Source organism: Cyprinus carpio, chromosome A7, assembly GCF_018340385.1.
Source record: "Cyprinus carpio isolate SPL01 chromosome A7, ASM1834038v1, whole genome shotgun sequence".
Lineage (NCBI taxonomy): Eukaryota > Metazoa > Chordata > Actinopteri > Cypriniformes > Cyprinidae > Cyprinus > Cyprinus carpio.
The window spans coordinates 17,688,418-17,707,457 of record NC_056578.1 but is presented as its reverse complement, the minus strand read 5'-3'; the positions used below and the strand labels follow the sequence as shown (position 1 = coordinate 17,707,457).

Here is a 19,040-nt window from a genome sequence, read left to right as displayed (position 1 = left end):
ATTCTCCAGAAAACAAATCTTATCTCCATCTAAATAGTTATGAACCTCGACTCTCACTGGCTTCCAGTTTATGAATACATTCCGCCTCAGCCCTCCCCAGAAATAATGCATGAATACTGATGGGCTGTTGTGCCTGAGTCTATTCAGTGCATTGGACTACCTCCAACGTTGGCATAAAACCAGCAACGGCAGAGGAGACCACACCGTCCAGTCCAAAGGATAATGATGGGGAGAAATGACTCAAAAGGGCTTCTGATCACCGAGAAGGGTCTGTCTGGCATGTCTGCAGTGAGTGACATGTTGCGCTCGTCCTAAACGCTCGTGCGTCTGTACTGACTGGCCAATATGTTGAGCCGACTGATGAGTGGCAGCGAGCGGAGTCTTGACAGGGAATTCAGCTGTACGGTGCGACTGCTGGACGACTCGGAATACACTTGTACGGTTCAGGTCAGTATTAACATGTTTTCATCATCACAAGCGGGTGATCCCCCGACACACGTGTCCTAATGATCGCGCTGCTGATGCTGCGCATTCAAGCGGGAAAATCCGCGAGCATCTGTCCGAATCTGGACACTGCACAAGGGCTGCAATGCGTAATGACTAATTAACATGTTACGAAATTTCCTTTGGCTTACGTGATGAGTGAATCAGTTTGGTGACCCGTCTGTTGCCTTTAGAGAGCAGAGGGTCACCTGTCACGTAGAGCCTGCCGCTAGCCCGAGAGACCTGAGTCACATTCAGTGGGAAGAGACACTATAGTGGAAAGGTTTCATACATTAAATTGCCTCTCGGGGCGAACTATCCACGATAACAACTGCTGAAAGATTGTAGTAGCCTACGTGCAATATTGTAATGGTGATACAATAGCCTGCTGTAAAGCTGAGGTGCTTCTGATTTGGCCACACATAGTTATAATACAAGCCACATCATTGTGCAATTCAAAAGCTATGTTCCTAGACACATTCCCACACTCTTTCTTTAGGCATTCAGAGACGATTTGTTTATATTTACGAAATGCAGCCCAAAAGCCTGGATGAAATATTAAATTATTTGTAAAACTGTTGATTAGAAAGTCATAAATGATTTGTTTTGAACTGCATCATTATGCATTATTGCCTCATTATATTATATTTGAACAGTTAAAAGGAAGGTTTGGGACAACATCACCAAAATCACTGGCTGAGTCCACACAGTGGAGCTTGAAAAGCAAAAGCAATAAAAATGTCTCAGGTGCTATTTCAGTGTTAGACATGTTTTTATTAATGAGCTCCCTCCTGGGCCAAATATTCACAGATGTTCAGGATCAGCAATAGCTGCTGAAAAAATTGCAGAAGCCTATATGCAATATTGTGGTGTTGAAGCAGTAGCTGCTCTGGCAGTTACAGTCTGATAGTTAAAATCTATCAGATCTTCAGTTAATGTGGATATTTCATTTTGACTGAGAGCACAAAGGACACATCTGACATGCATTTTGGGCTAAATATTAAACAAAATAAATTGATTATTACTTGTAAATAACAGGAACAGCCTTTCTAGAACACAACTTCCTTGCGTCTTGACAACATACAGTACATACAATACAAGGGTAGACTATAGCAGTTATTATTTGTGTATAATTTACCATGTTCACAAAAAAGTACTGGTAATTTTTTGCCAGGACATTTTCTTTAACCCGAAACCACAACACAGTGTATTGTGTAATTCAAACTACTGGTAAAAAAAACCCTATGAAAATTAATATAGAAAATTCCTTAATATTAACAGTATATTGGGCAATATTTTTATGGACTAAAGAGTGCATTAACTATATATAATATAGGGAAATATCAGTAGGGTCATGCATATAAAACAACATTTTGGTGCAACAGTGCATCATGGTTACATCAGCGAGTTACTGGATTTTGTGAGGATATTCAGAGCTTAGTTGAGGCTGAATTCTTGGCAACTGGAACAAAATATACCATCATTTTCAAAGGCAAGAAGTTCACTGGTTTGAAATTACATAAGTGTTCTGTGTATAAGTTATTTCCACATGGGCTTTCACCACATGAAACATTGACTCTCAGAACAGTGCATTTGCTGATGGTCTTCATTCACAGCACTAGTTGTGTGAGGTCATGTCTGTTATCTGTCTGGGAATATCAACCTTAGTTTGTGACATTCCATTGTCCTTGGAATTTTGTGTGATGCTGTGGTCTCCATGGCAACAGGCTGATTCCATCATCGCTTCCCAGCTGCTCCTGCTCTCGTCAGATAGGATATGATCACACATGTGCACACGCACATACCCGTCTTTAACACAGGATTCATTCAAACATGGCGGGTGTATATTGCATAGTCTTCTCCTGTCCTTTCCTTTCTGTGTCCCACCTGGGATCATCCTCTGTAACTGACTGATCAGGACAGTGGAGTTTGGTTAGTGATGAAATGCTTATTAGTGAAATATGGCTGCGCTGTTTTGAGAGACTGCTGACGGTGTTTGACTCCTGGCAGTCACACATCTAAAGACCAGATATCTGAGATTCTCACACATATACCTTCATTACAGCACTCACCTTTGTGTAGGTCAGCGATTGTCTCTCAGGTAGATTTCACTGCTTAATGTTTGGCCACATACTACACACCTCTCAAACGAATGATGCCAACTATTCATATAATAAAATGTTTCGTTTCAGATAATAAAATGTTAAACTAGTCATATAATAAAATGTTACAACCCTCATGCAACATTGTTGACTTATCCTATTTGGGCTGCATTGTTCTAATCAGCATTTCAGAATCATAATTAACTTGATAAGAAGGTAGCAGTTGTTAAAGGCATGTCCTCAAGGAAGGTACATCTTACTTGCTTTGCAGTGGCTCCCTTTCCTTCATATCTCACAGCTGCATGCATGATGATTTGCAGTTGTTCTTTTTTTCTATCAACACATTATCAATAACTTTAATCAAGTCCTTTGTAGAATGAAAACATTAGTATAATGTTTTTCTCTTCTTTTTCTCCCAGATGGTGTTGCATTTCATGGGGGGGGGGGGATTTAAATGGAAGGCTATTATAAACTCAACCTAGTGTGTAATTTGTAAAATGACCGTGGGGTATGGCTTGTTCCTCTGCCTCATCAAATCAAAGTCCTCAGTCAGTCATTCTAAATCAACACATGACCATAAACAATAGAAAGAACTAGAGAAAACAATTGTGACAAAATTAATTCTGTTCATGATAAAATATCAGAAATGACTGTGTTCATGTTATAGTGGCATGTGCAGAGTATAGGCTATTAAAAGATTTAAAAATCCTCTTCTCCTTTTTTTATTTTGGTTTATCAAAAGTGTTCAATGCAAATTCCTGTAGCTCAAACAGTAGATCATAGGACTAGCAACACCAAAGTCAAGGGTTCAATTCCCAGGAAATACATGAACTGATAAAATGTATAAATAAAATCTGTCAAATACATAAATTTGGATTAAATCCAGCTACTTATTATACAACATTTTACATGGTTACAATATAATGACACACCAGCATGAAGTCATGCAAATTGAAATCTCTTTGACTGTCAGGCAATGTAAAGGTATTGTTCGCGTGTCTACTTTCATTTTCCAAGTCCTCTTCTCACACTCTCCTGCAGCAGTGACAGTGCATGTCTTTCTGACTTTGTTCCTGTCTTGAACTAATGTTACAAGACAAACAACAAACCAAGAATTAGATAATCGCGGTTTCTTGTCCCCCACAATTTAGTGTGCTTGCCAGTATGGTGAAATGTGAAAGGATTACACAGCATTGATTTTTTTTTTGTTCTAAAAAACCTCACTGATTTGCTCCTGAGGTGAATATCAAATTGTTGGCACTATTTTGCTCATGCTCAAATGCTACCTGTAAGATGATCTTCAAGCTATGCAACTAACAGATAAGATTACTGGATAAACCAGATCAGGGTGAATTTATACTTTGATGGAAAATTTGATTACATATAACAGGATGCAAGTCATTCTGTGAAAACATGCTTTATATAGAAGTTGCTTACAGCCTAATCAAAATATTTTACGTGATTTTACTTCAAAGCAATGAAAACTTTGTTTGTATGAATAATTTAATTATTATTATTATGTATTTGAAGAGGTGAGTTCTTGTTCATGTTGCACTGGTCAACATGACAGTCACATTGGACTGTTACCAGTGCCATTGTGGAAATACCTGGCCCACCTGAGATGTCCTGCTTCCTGTAAAATAAAATATTTTATTCAAACTACTGATATCACTGAATTCATCCCATATAGGTGTATATGTTTTAAAATACTGTACATTTTTCAATTTACCATAATTGACTTACCATTGTATCATTCCAAACAAATTTGGCTTGCTTTCTGCTGTGGAAAAAATGTTTAGGAGAATGTTGATGTTGCTCTTTTTCATAAAATAAATGCATTAAGTGACTACAGGTTATTAACCCTTTAAACACCAAAAAAAGTATAGACTTTAAAGAACTAAAAAGACATCTGCTTAAGGTTACTAGTATATGGGTGAATTGAAAACGATCTCTCATTTTATACTAACATGATGCATTCTGGGAAATTAGGGGAATATGTTGTTGAGTAAATCTTGGCCATATGGAATAATTCCAAGATTTTGATACATGGTCCAGTGCAGCTGTCTAAATCATGATGTGGAATGTTTGCGGTTTTACATATGAAGTATTTAACATGTAAAGAGAGCAAGAGAGAGGGAAAGTTTTCATTAAGAATATAGTCATCTCTTTACACTACTGTATTTAGTTGTCAGTCAGAGGTGAGCAAGAACCATTTATGAACAATTTATAGACTTCTCTCGTTCTCTCTCACACATGCAAACGCACATGCACACACACACACACACACACACACACACACACACACACACACACACACACACACACACACACACACACACACACACACACACACATAAACAAATACACAAATCTCACCTTTACATCTCACTAGGTTTCCCGTCTCATGACTTGAAAGGCATAATTTATTAATATTGTTTGTGATGCTGAAATGGAGATGATTTGAATATTTAAAAAGAGTGAACGGAGATCTGAGAACAAACTGAGATGACTAGTGTCAGACATTGCTTGTAGTTTCTGACATGAACTCTGCCTCCCTTCCAGTCATGAGCACATTTATAAAAAATAAACAAAATACTGATTTTCTGTTGCTGTGTATAAAATCTCCTGGTGTTTTTCACAGCATCCATGAGTCGTACTTGCATGTGCTGAACCAGGCAAATACTCTACGTTATGTCTAATAAGCCAGTATGCTAGTTCACATCTGTCTGTTTAGAATCCTGAAAGCTGCTGTTGTGACCCTGATCCTTCACTTTCCTGAACTGCTTTTTGCAGAAAATAATTATTTAAAAATCTGACTTTCCTCTATCACACAGCTCTAAAGCTTTCTAATATGCCTTGAAAGTGCTGTGTGAATGTTAATATTTGATTGAGCTCTGATGTCTCCGGAGAGATTCTGAAATATTAAGCTCTCTCTGGAGCAAGAGACATTATGCTGGAACTTAAGCAGAAGTCAGACCACATGCTCATACCCTCTCTCTTTAAATGTCCTCTGACTGCCGCTGTAATGAATTATTGCCACCGCCTGGGCTTGATGTATAAAACTGTTCACCACTGTAACAAAATACTTCATTCAGCAATGATGTTTAGAGAGATGCATTCCACTAACAGCAATATTGTGGTCACAGTGTGATCCATCAGAGGCAAATTAACCTTAATAGAAATATAAATAGTAATAATAAAATATAAAAAGTATATTTATAAATAAATATGTAAACTTAAACAATGCCCAACTGGTACTAAGGAGCCCAAAGTGTGCCAAGTAAAATGTGGCCAACAGTGCATAGGTAGGCGAATTAGAATGCACCTTATTTGCCCACTGTGTATATATCACCAATTATGATCAGAGGTATCTATTCCATCTATTCATTTTCATAATAGTGCATCATCAAACCTGCTTGTGGGCCAGGGTCAGTTTTTAAACTTAAAGGGGCCTAAAGTGAGTGCTAGGGGATCAATAAAAAAAAATCTGAGAAAAAGGTACACAATTAAAATATGAAAATAAATATAATTAATAAAACCAGATACTTATAATGAAGTACTATTATAGATCTATTAATATTTAAGAATTTGGCATTTCTGTTTTATTCTCCTTAGTCTGTAATCATTTGATTAATGACAGTTACTTTATTATGTTTTATTATGTTTCTCTTCAGGTTTATACATGTATATCTTACAGCACACTAAAAAGATACAGTGTCAATAAAGTACATTGTACACATTTCTAACATTCTTTTTACTGTATAAATGGGTCTTGAATATATGAAAATATACACTGTAAAAAAATATTTAGTTAATTTAACTTAAAATAAATAACCTGGTTGCCTTAAAATTGAGTTCATTGAAACTAAGAATGTCAGTTGTTACAAAGATATTGATTTTGTTGTTTCAACTAATATTCTGTTCTAAGAATTAAAGATTGTTTTTTAACAATGACAAAAGCTTTTTGTTGACTTATTATCCTGGCATAACAGAGAGCACATAACCCATAATTTAAACATTCACGTTTATTAAAATATTCCCATAACAGGTGGGTTTATGGCTGCTGTCCATCCACAAGATCGTTGAATTCTGTGCTGATCTTGAGTCATTCCAAAATATCATAAACATTAAAAAAATACAGAAACACGTTAAAACAAAACTGTAAAATAATCAAAATAAACTTTACAGAGAAAGGCAAATGTCATGACAAGTTTACGTTTCAATTTCCAAAGCCCTACTTTACGATCTAAACAAGGCTTTTAAATTACATAACACATGAAATTTGAACAAAAAAAGAGAGCACATTTAACACTTATTGCAGGGCTGTTTATACAATATATAAACGATAATTACTGTTATTTAAAAACCTACAGTTTTGAATGTATGTCTAATGCAATATACTTCTGACTGCATATTCACTCAGCATTAGGGCTGCACAATTATGACAAAAATCATAATTGTCGATTATTCTCTTGAAATTGCAATTGCGATTATTAATTATGATTATTACAATTTACATTGATTGATGTTTATACCATTGTTTGATGCAGCTGCATGATGTATTTTTATATGAAAATAAACAAGCTGAAAACACTAACTTAAAAACTTTGAGTGCTTTTCAATAGTATTAAGCCTCAAATGTCAACTATACATCAGATTGGTTTCTTCTTTAAATTATAAAGAAAGTAAAAATATGAATGGTATTATAATGTTATACTAAAACTAAAATTAAAACAATGGAAAAACTGAAAAAAAAAAAGTATCTTAAGCACACAGAATAACATAAGTGGACTTAGAACGATTAATTGCTGTTTTGAACGATTACGTAATTGTGGCATCTATAATTGTAATCATGATGAGAAATTTGATTAATTGTGCAGCCCTGCTCAGCATTACAATGGGTTCCGTTGAGGCACTTCAGTAACTAGAGAGAACTGAAAGAAGAGTTTGTAACTTCAGAACTTCATCTGAAGCAAAGTTATTATGTCTGCAATATCAAATGTACGCGCTTTAAACTAACTCTAAGGGGAAGAGCACATGCATTTGCATAAAAGCAGTGTTGGGAGTAATGCATTACAAGTAACGCAAGTTATGTAATCAGATTACTTTTTTCAAGTAACTAGTAAAGTAATGCATTACTTTTTAATTTACAAGAAATTATCTGAGTTACTTTTTCAAATAAGTAACGCCAATAACTTTCCCTAACACTGCATAAAAGGGACAGTTCCATAAATTTTTTGTTTCCCTAATGTATCTGACAGATGTCTTTTAGGGATTATAAAACGCTGTCAAGTTTAAAGAATAACATTTTTTAAAATTCCAGCCATTCTAAATCCATACAGTTCGCCTGGGAATCCTCAGCGAAAGCCTTACACTCTAAGCATGTTCTAGCGAGGAAACCAGGTGCCTGTCTGTGCCAGTGTTGTACCCAATTCTGACCCCCTGCCAGATTATTACCCCCGCCTAGTATTGGTAGATTAGGAGTAGGTGTGGGCGAGGGGTTAGGATTAGGCAATCAGGGGGATCATAATTTGTCAGAGGGTCGAAATTGGGCCAAATGAAGTTTCACAAAGAAACTTCACTTGTCCATCGGTATTGAACTCACCTTTCCATTGTAAAGTTACTGACACTCAGAATTCAGAAACAGAATCCCACTTATACATGAGACTGAAGGCACACACGTCATTGTGACGTCACTGACACTGGCTGTGTGTATTTGACTGTTTAGGCGTGCCACTTTTGGAAGTAACGAAAGGAAACTTCCTGAACTAATCATTGATGGTATCAAACCATTCTCCCCTCACTGTAATAATAAAAATACTACATACAATTTTTAATCTAAACATAAATTCTCTCCTAATTAGTCATTTGTTCATTGATTCCGTTCTATCCTCTTGTGTATATTCTCTCCTTTGTATGTGTATGTGCATGTTTGTGTCCTTGTAATAATTTTCTGGAGGCTGGGACCCCTCGCCCCCACCAAACACTCAACCTCTGCCATTATTGTGCCATTTTGTGGGACTTTGTTGCTCATTGCCTTTGGTGTTTTGCTGTCATCGTTTCAGTCTCAAAGTGTCTTACCAGAAAGATTGTGAGTGTGATTTCAACATGTGATATTTCTTTTTAACTTGACTTATGCCTGATTGACTACAAATTATATCTTTTGTAAATACTTTGTAAAGACGTTTTTGGCAAGTTAAGGGATGTAGGGGGTTTGACACCATTTTATTTTGAAAAACTTTTCACACTGTTTTTGGTTTAGGAAATCAGGTAAGTTTAAACTGTATTGGTTTTCTTTAATTTTGGTTTAGGAAGTGTAGAGGGTTAAAAAAGATCCTGTTGTTTGTTTTTTTGGCCTTGTCTGCCCCTGATGCTAAACCCTTATTTGTAAATAAAGCTCTTGTTATTCAGTATCTCTCTGGTACTGAGACTCTCTTCCTTTTCCTGTTATGGCTGACCCCTAGCAGTCGTAACACTTAGAGGAACATTTTTTGGAATGATATCACATATATCTGATATTAATTGGAAAGAGACTTGGTTAAATCTATATAAAGTTGAAGATGTAGCCTACATTTTAAAATACTTCACAAAATGTACCCATGTAATGTATCTTTATCGAAATTCATGAACAATGACAACAACTGCACTTCTTGCCCTATACATGAGGAAGATTTTTTCAATAAAAGTAAACTGTAAACAAGCTATTGGTTGTTGAATCTGAGTGAAGTAGCTTACAGTTGATTGCTGTCGTGACACTCGTGAACAGAACTCAACATGTACTTTGGCCGGTACAACTGTAAATATATTATTATTATTATAAACTTTTCATTAACTTCAATAGGCTGTACAGCAAAGGAGTTGTAATTGATTGTTTTTATACAGAAAACTAGTGATGTGTCTAATTTTTTTATTGATCATTTCTTGGTAAAGGTGAGAGACCCGGCGAGCCACATGATTTCTGTCAGCGAGCCAGGTGTGAAATGATGTGTTGTCAGATTCAGTGACCCTATTAGATATATTAAAGCTGTTCACAACAGACCAAAATGCTTTCTAGGATATATAAAATACAGGAGGTTAGACATCAAAAGCAAGAAACTGGGTAACATTAAAACTAATTTGTGTGAAATTAAGTGGGGGTAACGGATTTTGGTAACTTCTAATGTCTTGTAATGATTCTGTGACCCTGCTGCATACCTAATGCTGTTCACATCAGGCAAAAATGTTTTCTAGGATATAAAACACTGAATATTGATAACATTAAGAATGCTGGTAACATTAAAGCCATTATGTGTGAAATAGAGGGAGGTAACGGATTTCTGTCAGATTCGGTGACCCTGCTGTATATCCGCAGCTGTCCACATCAGGCAAAAATGCTGTCTAGGATATAAAATATAGGTGAAAAGACATCACCAGAGTGAATTTAAATAACATTACAGCCATTGTGTACGAAATAAAGGCGGTGACAGATATCGGTAACTTGTTATGTATGATTTAGTGACCCTGCTGTACTGTACTGTAAATCAATCTATAGCTGTTCACATCAGACAAAATGCTTTCTAGGCTATAATATACAAGAATACAGGTAACATTAAAGCCACTATGTGAAAAGTGATTTTGGTAACCTTTAATACTGTGTTGTCGGATTCGGCGACCCAGCTGTATATCTGAAGCTTTTCACATAAGACCAAAATCACTAGAAAGAATCTGGTTAACACTAAAGCAATTGTATGAAATAGAGGGGAGTAAAAGCTTTCAGTAACTTTTATTAAATTATGCTGTGTTATCAGATTCAGTGACCCTGTTGTTTATCTAGAGCTATTCACATAAGGCAAAAATGCTTTCTAAAATGCAAAATACAGGAGGTTAGACCGCACTAGAGTGAATTTGGGTAATATTAAAGCCATTGTGTGTCAAACAGAGGGGAGTTACAGATTTTGATAACTTCTAATACTGTTTTTTTCTTTCTTTCTTGGATTTGGTGACCCTGCTGTATGTGTGAAGATCTTCACATTAGAGAGGATATAAGACAAAGGAGGTTAGACATCATCAGAAAGAATTTTGGTAACATTAAAGCCATTATGTGTGAAAGGGAGGATGTAGCAGGTTTCGGTAACCTCTAAGATGTGCTGTCAGATTCAGTGACCCTCCTGTATATCTGAAGCTGTTTATAACAGGCAATATACAGTAGGTTAGACATCAGCAGAGTGAATCTGGTTAACATTAAAGCCATTATGTGAAATAGAGGGGGGAATATGGATATCGTTCACTCATTATGATCTTTTATAGAGTTGTGAGATTCTGTGCTATATATCTGCTGTATATACCCTGCTTAAAGCCTACAATATAAAATACAGGAGATTAGACATCAACAGAATGAATTTGGGTAAAATTAAAGCCACTCTATGTAAAAGAAAGGGGAGTTATGTATTTTGGTTCACAGACAGTCTAAATAAAATGCATATATATATATATATATATATATATATATATATATATATATATATATATATATATATATATATATATATATATATATATATATATATATATATATATATATATATATATATATATATATATATATATATATATATATATGCATTGTACCATTGATTCCTGTGTCTCTCTGTTCCAGAGGGATGCAAAAGGTCAATGGTTGTTTGAGCAGGTCTGTCAGCATCTAAACCTGCTGGAGAAAGACTACTTTGGCATCAGATTTGTGGACCCAGAGAAGCAACGGGTGAGTTCCTGGTATGGATATATTATGAGTTGTTAGTAGTGTACAACACTTGTGGATTATTCAGCTGACAAAGCATTGAAAATATGTATATATTTTTTAATCCTGTCACCAAAACTGACTGTGAAAAAGTAGACTTTCAGATAATACAATCAACTGATCAGACTGTATATATTTATAACAGCCTGTTCCCTGTCACATCAATTAAATTATGGCATCTACCCTGCTAAGGTTCATGCTAATACATATTCTAGCTCTGACCTAATTAACCAATACTGATGAATGTATCAGTGTTAATGTTTGTGCATGCACTTGAAGCAGGACACCCAATGATCACATTGATATTCAGATGAAGAGCTGCAAAGTGTGACACAATAGATATGTAACATGGTGAACAGTCATCAGTTAAACTAGACGTGTTAAACTAGAATCTCTATCTGCATTATAGACATAATTTATTTTCGATTTTGTTGTTTCAGCATTGGCTGGAGTTTAGCAAGGCAATTACCAAACAAATGAGATGTAAGTCATATTGTATGTGGAAAATCCCAGCTACAACCTTCTTACACATGTTGTGAAAAGAATAATCTTTGCATTCATATCCCTCATTGACATCCCTCATAAATGTCAAAAGGTTATATTGACTGCTTAATTATATCTATGTGAATGTTTTATGTCCTAGCCCAGCCACCCTACACTATGTGTTTGCGTGTTAAATTCTATCCTCCTGACCCTGCAACTCTTAAAGAAGAGATCACTAGGTACGGATCATTACATAGTCCACTTTTGTTCAAAATGTATATATTTAGTTGAGCAATAAGAAAGAACTATATGGAATTACATTACACAAGTTACAGCACAGCACAGTGACGGTTTAATATGTCCTCTGTGTTGTTTTCAGATACCTGGTCTTCCTACAGATTAAAAGAGATTTGTATCACGGCCGACTCCTGTGCAAAAGTTCAGATGCTGCTACGTTGGCCGCATTTATTCTGCAGGGTAACAGCAAATCACAGTCACAGCAGCCATTTTTTACAGTATTTGTTGAATTATGGCTTTGCTGTATATGAATGTTGTTACTGTAAGACAAGATGGAACTTGTTTTGTTTAATTCTCCCCCATATTATTTTAGCTGAGATTGGAGATTATGACCCGGGGAAGCATCCGGAAGGTTACAGCTCTAAGTTTCAGTTTTTCCCCAAGCATTCTGAGCGCCTGGAGCGCCGCATTGCTGAGATCCACAAATCCGAGCTGATGTAAGCTTACTTTCAATTAGCCCGTCACATGCAGTATGTCACTCTTTTTAAAGGGACGCTGGGTTTGTAATGGAGAGGTTAAATGTAATTCATGAAATTTATCTCCCAGAACAAATTCAGCAAATTAACTAGTCTGTTCATTTCCTACAGAGGCCAGAGTCCTGAGACAGCTGAGATGAATTTCTTAAGGAAAGCTCAGACTCTTGAAACATATGGGGTGGATCCACACCCAAGCAAGGTCAGTAGCAAAACTTATCAGCTGCCCATATCCAGGAAATCATTTCAAAGTACAACAGAAGTTTTCTTACTGAAAGTAGTCTGTTAATTTTTACATTCATAAAGAAGTGAAAACATAAAGTAATTGTTTTTTTGTTTTTTGATCATAGGATGTGTCTGGCAATGCAGCATTTCTCTCGTTTACCCCATTTGGCTTTGTGGTACTACAGGGAAACAGGAGGATTCATTTTCTCAAATGGTGAGAGAGGGGAAATTAATCTATCATATCATTTTCATTTGCTTAGCAGTCAAGATCAAATGACTGTGTGTTAACTATAATAGTGTTTTGTCATATTGTACAGGAATGAGGTGACCAAACTGAAGTTTGAAGGAAAGACATTTCATATATATGCAACTCATCAAGAGGTAGGTGAAGTCAAGACAGCTCCATGTAATGCAGAAGAACAAATTGTCAAAAGTAAATAACACACTGACCCCCTGTGACCTTTACTGGATCAGAAGATCATCTTGACTTACTTTGCTCCAACACCTGAGGCTTGCAAGCATCTGTGGAAGTGTGGGGTGGAAAACCAAGCTTTCTACCAGTAAGTTCACATGACCTTCTTGACATAGGCTGAAATTAAGCTCAAACATGGACATATACTTCTTATATATGTGTATTAGATAAGGCCAGTTGTTCTCAGCCAGTTGCATAAAAAAAAAAAAAATCACTGTTAAGACTTTATTGAGAACTAGTTTGGCCAACTGTCAATTTACCAAGTGGTAATTGGTATTGCTTTATGGATTTAAAAAAGACCAATCTACTTTTCATTCTGTTTTTTTTCCCCCTTTTTTTGTTACTGACTTTTGTAACTGGCCTCAACAAATTTCCAAGCGGTTTACAGTAAAGTTCAGCAAATTCAATAACAGTTAAATTAATTCAAATGCTCAAAACACACACACACAATTTTTTTTTTCGAAGAACAGAAGAAATCAGTATCTTGAATCTTCTAGAATCACAGAATGAATCTTGGTTAATTATTTTAATATATCAAAACTCCCAATTTGTTTAAATAAAAATAATAATTTAAACTGACACAATTATTTATTTATATATGTCTCTCTTGTTTTCTTTCAGGTTTGAGAAATCAAGTCAAGTTCGCACTGTATCCAGTAGTAATCTTTTCTTTAAAGGAAGCCGCTTTAGATATAGGTGAATATTACTGTATCTGCTCTGGTTGTTATTAAGTGAACCCTATGGGTTCATCAAATCTGCTTAATTAGGTCTGTGTTTTGAATATATGCTAATTAATGGATTAGCTGTAAGTATTGGTCATATTTTGGTTACATAATTTATGTTAAAGTGGTAAAGTGGCCAAGGAAGTGATGGAACAGAGTGCCAAAATCAGACGAGAGCCTCCAGAGATCCACAGGTCAGTCTTCTCAATGTTGTCTTGTTTGCTTGAAAGTTTAAATATATCTGACAGTATGTCAATTGATGATCTTTTTGTGTATTCAGGTCTGGGCTGGTCCCCAGTAGGAGTTGTCCCTCCATCACTCATGGCCCACGACAGAGTAGCGTTCCCCGAACACGAAGGAGAGCAGTCCATATTTCCATCATGGAGGGTAAGATAATATGCCTATAAGCACAGACACACATTTGTTTCACAGTCTTAGTCAGGACATCTCACAGACTTGCATTGTTTTATATCAGGTAATAATATTTTCTAGTCTCTCACTGGACCTAACATACCCATCATAGAAACATGCTCTAAACAACAGTTTTAAATATAAGCACGACTGGGCTGATTTATACACATTTTTAATTATTGAGGTCTGGCTCACTAGTAAGTGTTCAACTGGTTTCACTATATAACTGAGGACATTTATACTATACATACTACCCCTTTCTAAGAACAAAAACTCAGTTGAATTTGAATTGAGGTAGCAAGCAGATTTGTGACTAGAAAAATAAAGTTAGTGCACTGTGCCTTCAGAATTCAATGCAACACAAGGAAAGATATGTTGGTCCATAAGCACTGAAATGCTGCCATCTGGTGGTATAACGTTGTTTTTCCTATTATGGCGTGACTATATAATAAAAGCCCCCTGGAGATTATTTTTCCACTTGGATTCATTATTATGTCATTACTGGACCATAACGTGCATAACGTGCACCCCCCCCCCCGTTTTTTTTTTTTTTTGCATTTATTTCAACTTAAAACACACACAAATAGGTAAAAACCCACTGTTCAAAAGTTTGAGCTTGATTAGATTTCTTAATGTTTTTGAAAGAAGTCTATTATGCTCACCAGGACTGCATATATTGGGTCAAAAATACAGTAAAAATTGTACAGTAATATTGTGAAATTGTATTATTATTATTATTATTATTATTATTATTATTATTGCAATTTAATATTTATTTAATACTATTACAATTTAAAAAATGTTTTTTTTTTTAATATATCTTCAAATGACATTTATTCTTGTGATGCAAAGCTGAATTTTCAGCAATCATTACTCCAGTCTTCAGTGTCACATGATCCTTCAGAAATCATTCTAATGTGAGGTGTCTAAGCATTTGGTGCTTGTAAATGCTAAGAACAGTGCTGTTTAATATTTTAGTAGAAATCGATTTTTGTTCCAATTTAATGAACAAAATATAAATTTCTTAAATAAAAAATCTTACCGACCCCAAAGATTACACTTAACAAAAGAATACTCTTGACAGGGATAGGAATACACTACACTTCATCTCTCTCTACTGCTCTATGTAACATGAGAGCCGCTCTCATTGTGCACAATGTGACCAGACGTTCACCTGTTCCAGTCACTTTACTGACACTGCCAAATGCCATCATGGTTGTGTTTGTCTGTGTGTGAGGGCACTGTATAACTGTGCTATAAATTTTGAGTTTAAGGTTAGTTTTATTCTAGGACCTGATCTAGTCCAGTTCTAAAGTACAGCAGACTCATTGTGCTTGCAAAAACATGTACCAGAATATTTAAAAGCATTTAGTATACTAAAGTACAGTAAATGTAGTAAATGTAAATGCTAACAGAAAAGGCTCCACATGCCCTACATGTGGCCTGTCATACACAAGTAAATACAGAGACAATGAGGACTGACAAACTTGTCCAACTATAAGGATCAACAGTGCTATTATTACAGTGTCTATAAATAGAGAGCCTGTCCATGTATGTCTTGTGGTTTGTATCAGAATGAGTGTGTGTTGTGTATATGCTCCTTTGTTACAGCCTATAATGGATTTGAGGGGGTTGGAGCATCAGGGCAGCTGGGCTTTTGGGCATACAGGGACTTATGGAGCTTTAGGGCTTAAGGGTGTTCTTGCTTTCTCACACTCACTTTTATAAACACACACACACAACATTGTGTTATGTTGTTTTTGTTCAGGAGGATAGAAGGAGGAAAAGGGTCTAGTGGTGATACATTTACGCAGGGCTGAGATCATCACACAAGTTAGCAGCTACATTCTGAAACCATGGTGAAGTGTCTCATACGGATTAAGACAAAGGTGAACGTTCATCTGCGGATGATCAACTACTGTTACCGGGATGTGAAGGTACGGGTGTTGACGATGGGACCTAGACTATTAGGGAAAGCTCTAGGGGCTCTGCCTCTTTTCCCTTCTTTGCCCAGCTCCTCCACTTCCTCTGGAGCTTCATCTAGACTTGGTGTTCAATCCACCAGCTCTGCAGGTAAAGTTCCTGGTTGTTTGGAACAGCTGGACTTTCAACTTATTTTAATCTGACTGCATTTGAATGTGCACAGCATATAGAGTGCAACCATTGTTAGCATGGTGTGTAGCTTTTATGGATTGTGGGTGGAGCTATAACATTTTCCTATGTTGTCTTGTGGTTAATAAGATCTATATATGCACTTATTATACTTACATCATAGTGCATTTTATCAATACACATACATTTGTACCAGTTGAACAAATGTAAATTATGCATTTGTGAATAATAATGGAATATCACTTAAAAGTAAAGTAGCATGAAATTACTTACATTAAACGTTTTTTTTTTTATTCTTCCTTTTCTGATAACATTTTCTTTCCTTTTGATATTTCATAAGTTAAAAATGGAAGAAATAAAAATGAAATTTGCTTGTGAATAAATATTAATATACAATGTGTCTGTGATGTCACAAGGCTTACAGTTATTGAATACACGAGGACTCACTGTGACACTGTTTTTTTAGCTATATTTGGTTGAGACATTTAACTCAGGCTTATTAAATCAGTATAATAAATTAGTTAGGCAAAATTCTGAATTTAATAATTGGTTCCCTTTCAATTCATTAGTTGGAATTTGAAATGAACAGGCCACACCAAATACAGGAAGTTGAATCGGTATTTAAAGGAAGTGTAGTATACTTAATTACAGTTCAGAGAAATGTAACCTGTTATGGCATTCTGGGATATTGAAAGTGTTCCTCCATACTGTCAATATCATATGCTCACCAAGGCTGCATTTATTTGATCAAAACATCCAGTAATATTGTGAAAAATTATTACTATTCAAAATAACTGTTTTCTATTTTAGTATATTTTAAAATTTAATGTATTCCTATAAGGGAAATACATTGTAATATCATTGTAATATGCTGATTTGTTGCTAAAATGAATAAATAATAAATAAAAATAATCTTTCATCTTTGTTGAAACTGTGATGTATTTTCAGGATTTATCAAAGAATAGAAAGTTCAAAAGAACAGCATTTAATTGAAATTGGTGTGTAAGACCATTACAATTCTCAACTTTTAGACATTGTCACATTATCAAGCCTTCGTTCTTGTCAAACCCTCCTTTTCTAGCTAAAAAAATTCTGCATCCTGACTGTTACCTCAATTCAAATTCTGAATGGCAGACAAACCTTAAAGCACATCAACATAACGCATGATGCACAATCACTGAACATCCTCACTCTATTTCAGGTCTGGAGTCCTTGCGTGACAGTGGCCATTCCACGCCAGTCCGATCGGGCTCCGATGGCAACTCATTCCTACACTCCTATAGAAATCAAGCCGAGGGAGGAAACAGAACCAGAATGGCTGAATTTTCCGAGGACTCTTACAGTCCCTCTGACAGCGTGCTTCCCACACCAGTGTCCAACGACCCCTCAGACCAGGCTCAGGTTCGCCACACAAACAACCCCCGCAGAAATCAAGAGGAAGGAGGAACAGAACTGTGTACTCAAAACCAGGCAAAGCCACAGGGTGTTAAACCCAAAGGAAAACGTTCTCAACTGGAGAAGTCTCGGCCTACCCAACATGGCCCAGAGGAAAGGATGAATGAGTTCATCTGTAGTTTGGCACGTCTTTTCTTAGTGACCCTGGCTTTACTCTTTGCCCTCCTTCTACTTCTTATTGTGCTAACAGAGTCTGAACTGGACTTGGCCTTTCTTAGGGACATCCGGAGAACACCCGAATTCCAGCAGTTCCACTATGAATACTTTTGCCCCCTTAGGCGCTGGTTGGCCTGCAAGTTGCGCTGGATAGGTGGGCATCTCATTAATAAATGAGTGTGTAAGCACCCTTCTCTGTCTCCTCAGTGCAGTTTGTAGTCTATGAGTGGGACATTCTAAGCATTAAAATCATGGTACCATGAAATCAAAATGAAATTACTATTATCTACATAGCCAAAGCCTTGGATTTCCTAATACCATGCCAAGACGAGAAAACTGTGTATGTTTCAGCTCTAGTTATTGTGAAATTGTTCTCTGCAGCACTACTTTGTAGTCGGATAAAAAAGGTATGTATAGCTCTTTAAATGCTGCCGTCACCCAATCATAATTTATCTATCATTTAAATATAATATCTACATTCAAAGAATGTTCACCAAGACTGTGACAAGTAAGACCTCATACTGCAATCAGACAAAGATGCCTTCATTGGTCAGACAATAGATAGGGGCAGCCGATAAAGGGATAGTTCACCCATAAATGAAAATTCTATCATCATTTACTCACCCTTATGTTGTTCAAAACCCACAATGCTTTAGGTAATCTGCAAAACACATATTTAAATAAAACCTGAGAGGTTTCTATCCCTCCACTGTATGTCCAGGTAACCAAATCTTCAAAGATCCAAAAAGGTCTTAAAGGCGAATCCATATGAATCAAGCAGTTTAAACTGTTAAATTCATATGACATTTGATAAAAACTTTCTGACCTTTTTGGATCATCAATGTTTTAGTTACTTGGACTTTCAATGGAGGG

The 19,040-nt window shown here is 36.0% G+C and overlaps 1 protein-coding gene across 1 annotated transcript; it reads left to right on the top strand.

Moving 5' to 3' along the window:
• The first annotated feature begins 96 nt into the window (after positions 1 to 96).
• On the top strand, positions 97 to 18,357 carry LOC109077261 (FERM domain-containing protein 5-like). Its single transcript, XM_042760034.1, has 14 exons — positions 97 to 447; positions 11,221 to 11,325; positions 11,802 to 11,844; positions 12,005 to 12,083; positions 12,224 to 12,321; positions 12,455 to 12,578; positions 12,729 to 12,816; positions 12,965 to 13,053; positions 13,157 to 13,220; positions 13,308 to 13,399; positions 13,933 to 14,007; positions 14,159 to 14,227; positions 14,314 to 14,420; positions 17,758 to 18,357. The coding sequence occupies exons 1-14, from the start codon at positions 346 to 348 to the stop codon at positions 18,342 to 18,344; spliced, it is 1,722 nt and encodes a 573-aa protein (XP_042615968.1). The 5' UTR covers positions 97 to 345; the 3' UTR covers positions 18,345 to 18,357.
• The last annotated feature ends 683 nt before the right edge of the window (positions 18,358 to 19,040 follow it).

Coding starts and splice junctions, on each gene's coding strand:
- LOC109077261 (XM_042760034.1), top strand. CDS start 346: ATGTTGAGCCGACTGATGAGTGGCAGCGAGCGGAGTCTTGACAGGGAA. Junction 12,579..12,728: donor ATCCACAAATCCGAGCTGAT/GTAAGCTTACTT, acceptor CATTTCCTACAG/AGGCCAGAGTCCTGAGACAG. Junction 13,221..13,307: donor TATATGCAACTCATCAAGAG/GTAGGTGAAGTC, acceptor TGACCTTTACTG/GATCAGAAGATCATCTTGAC.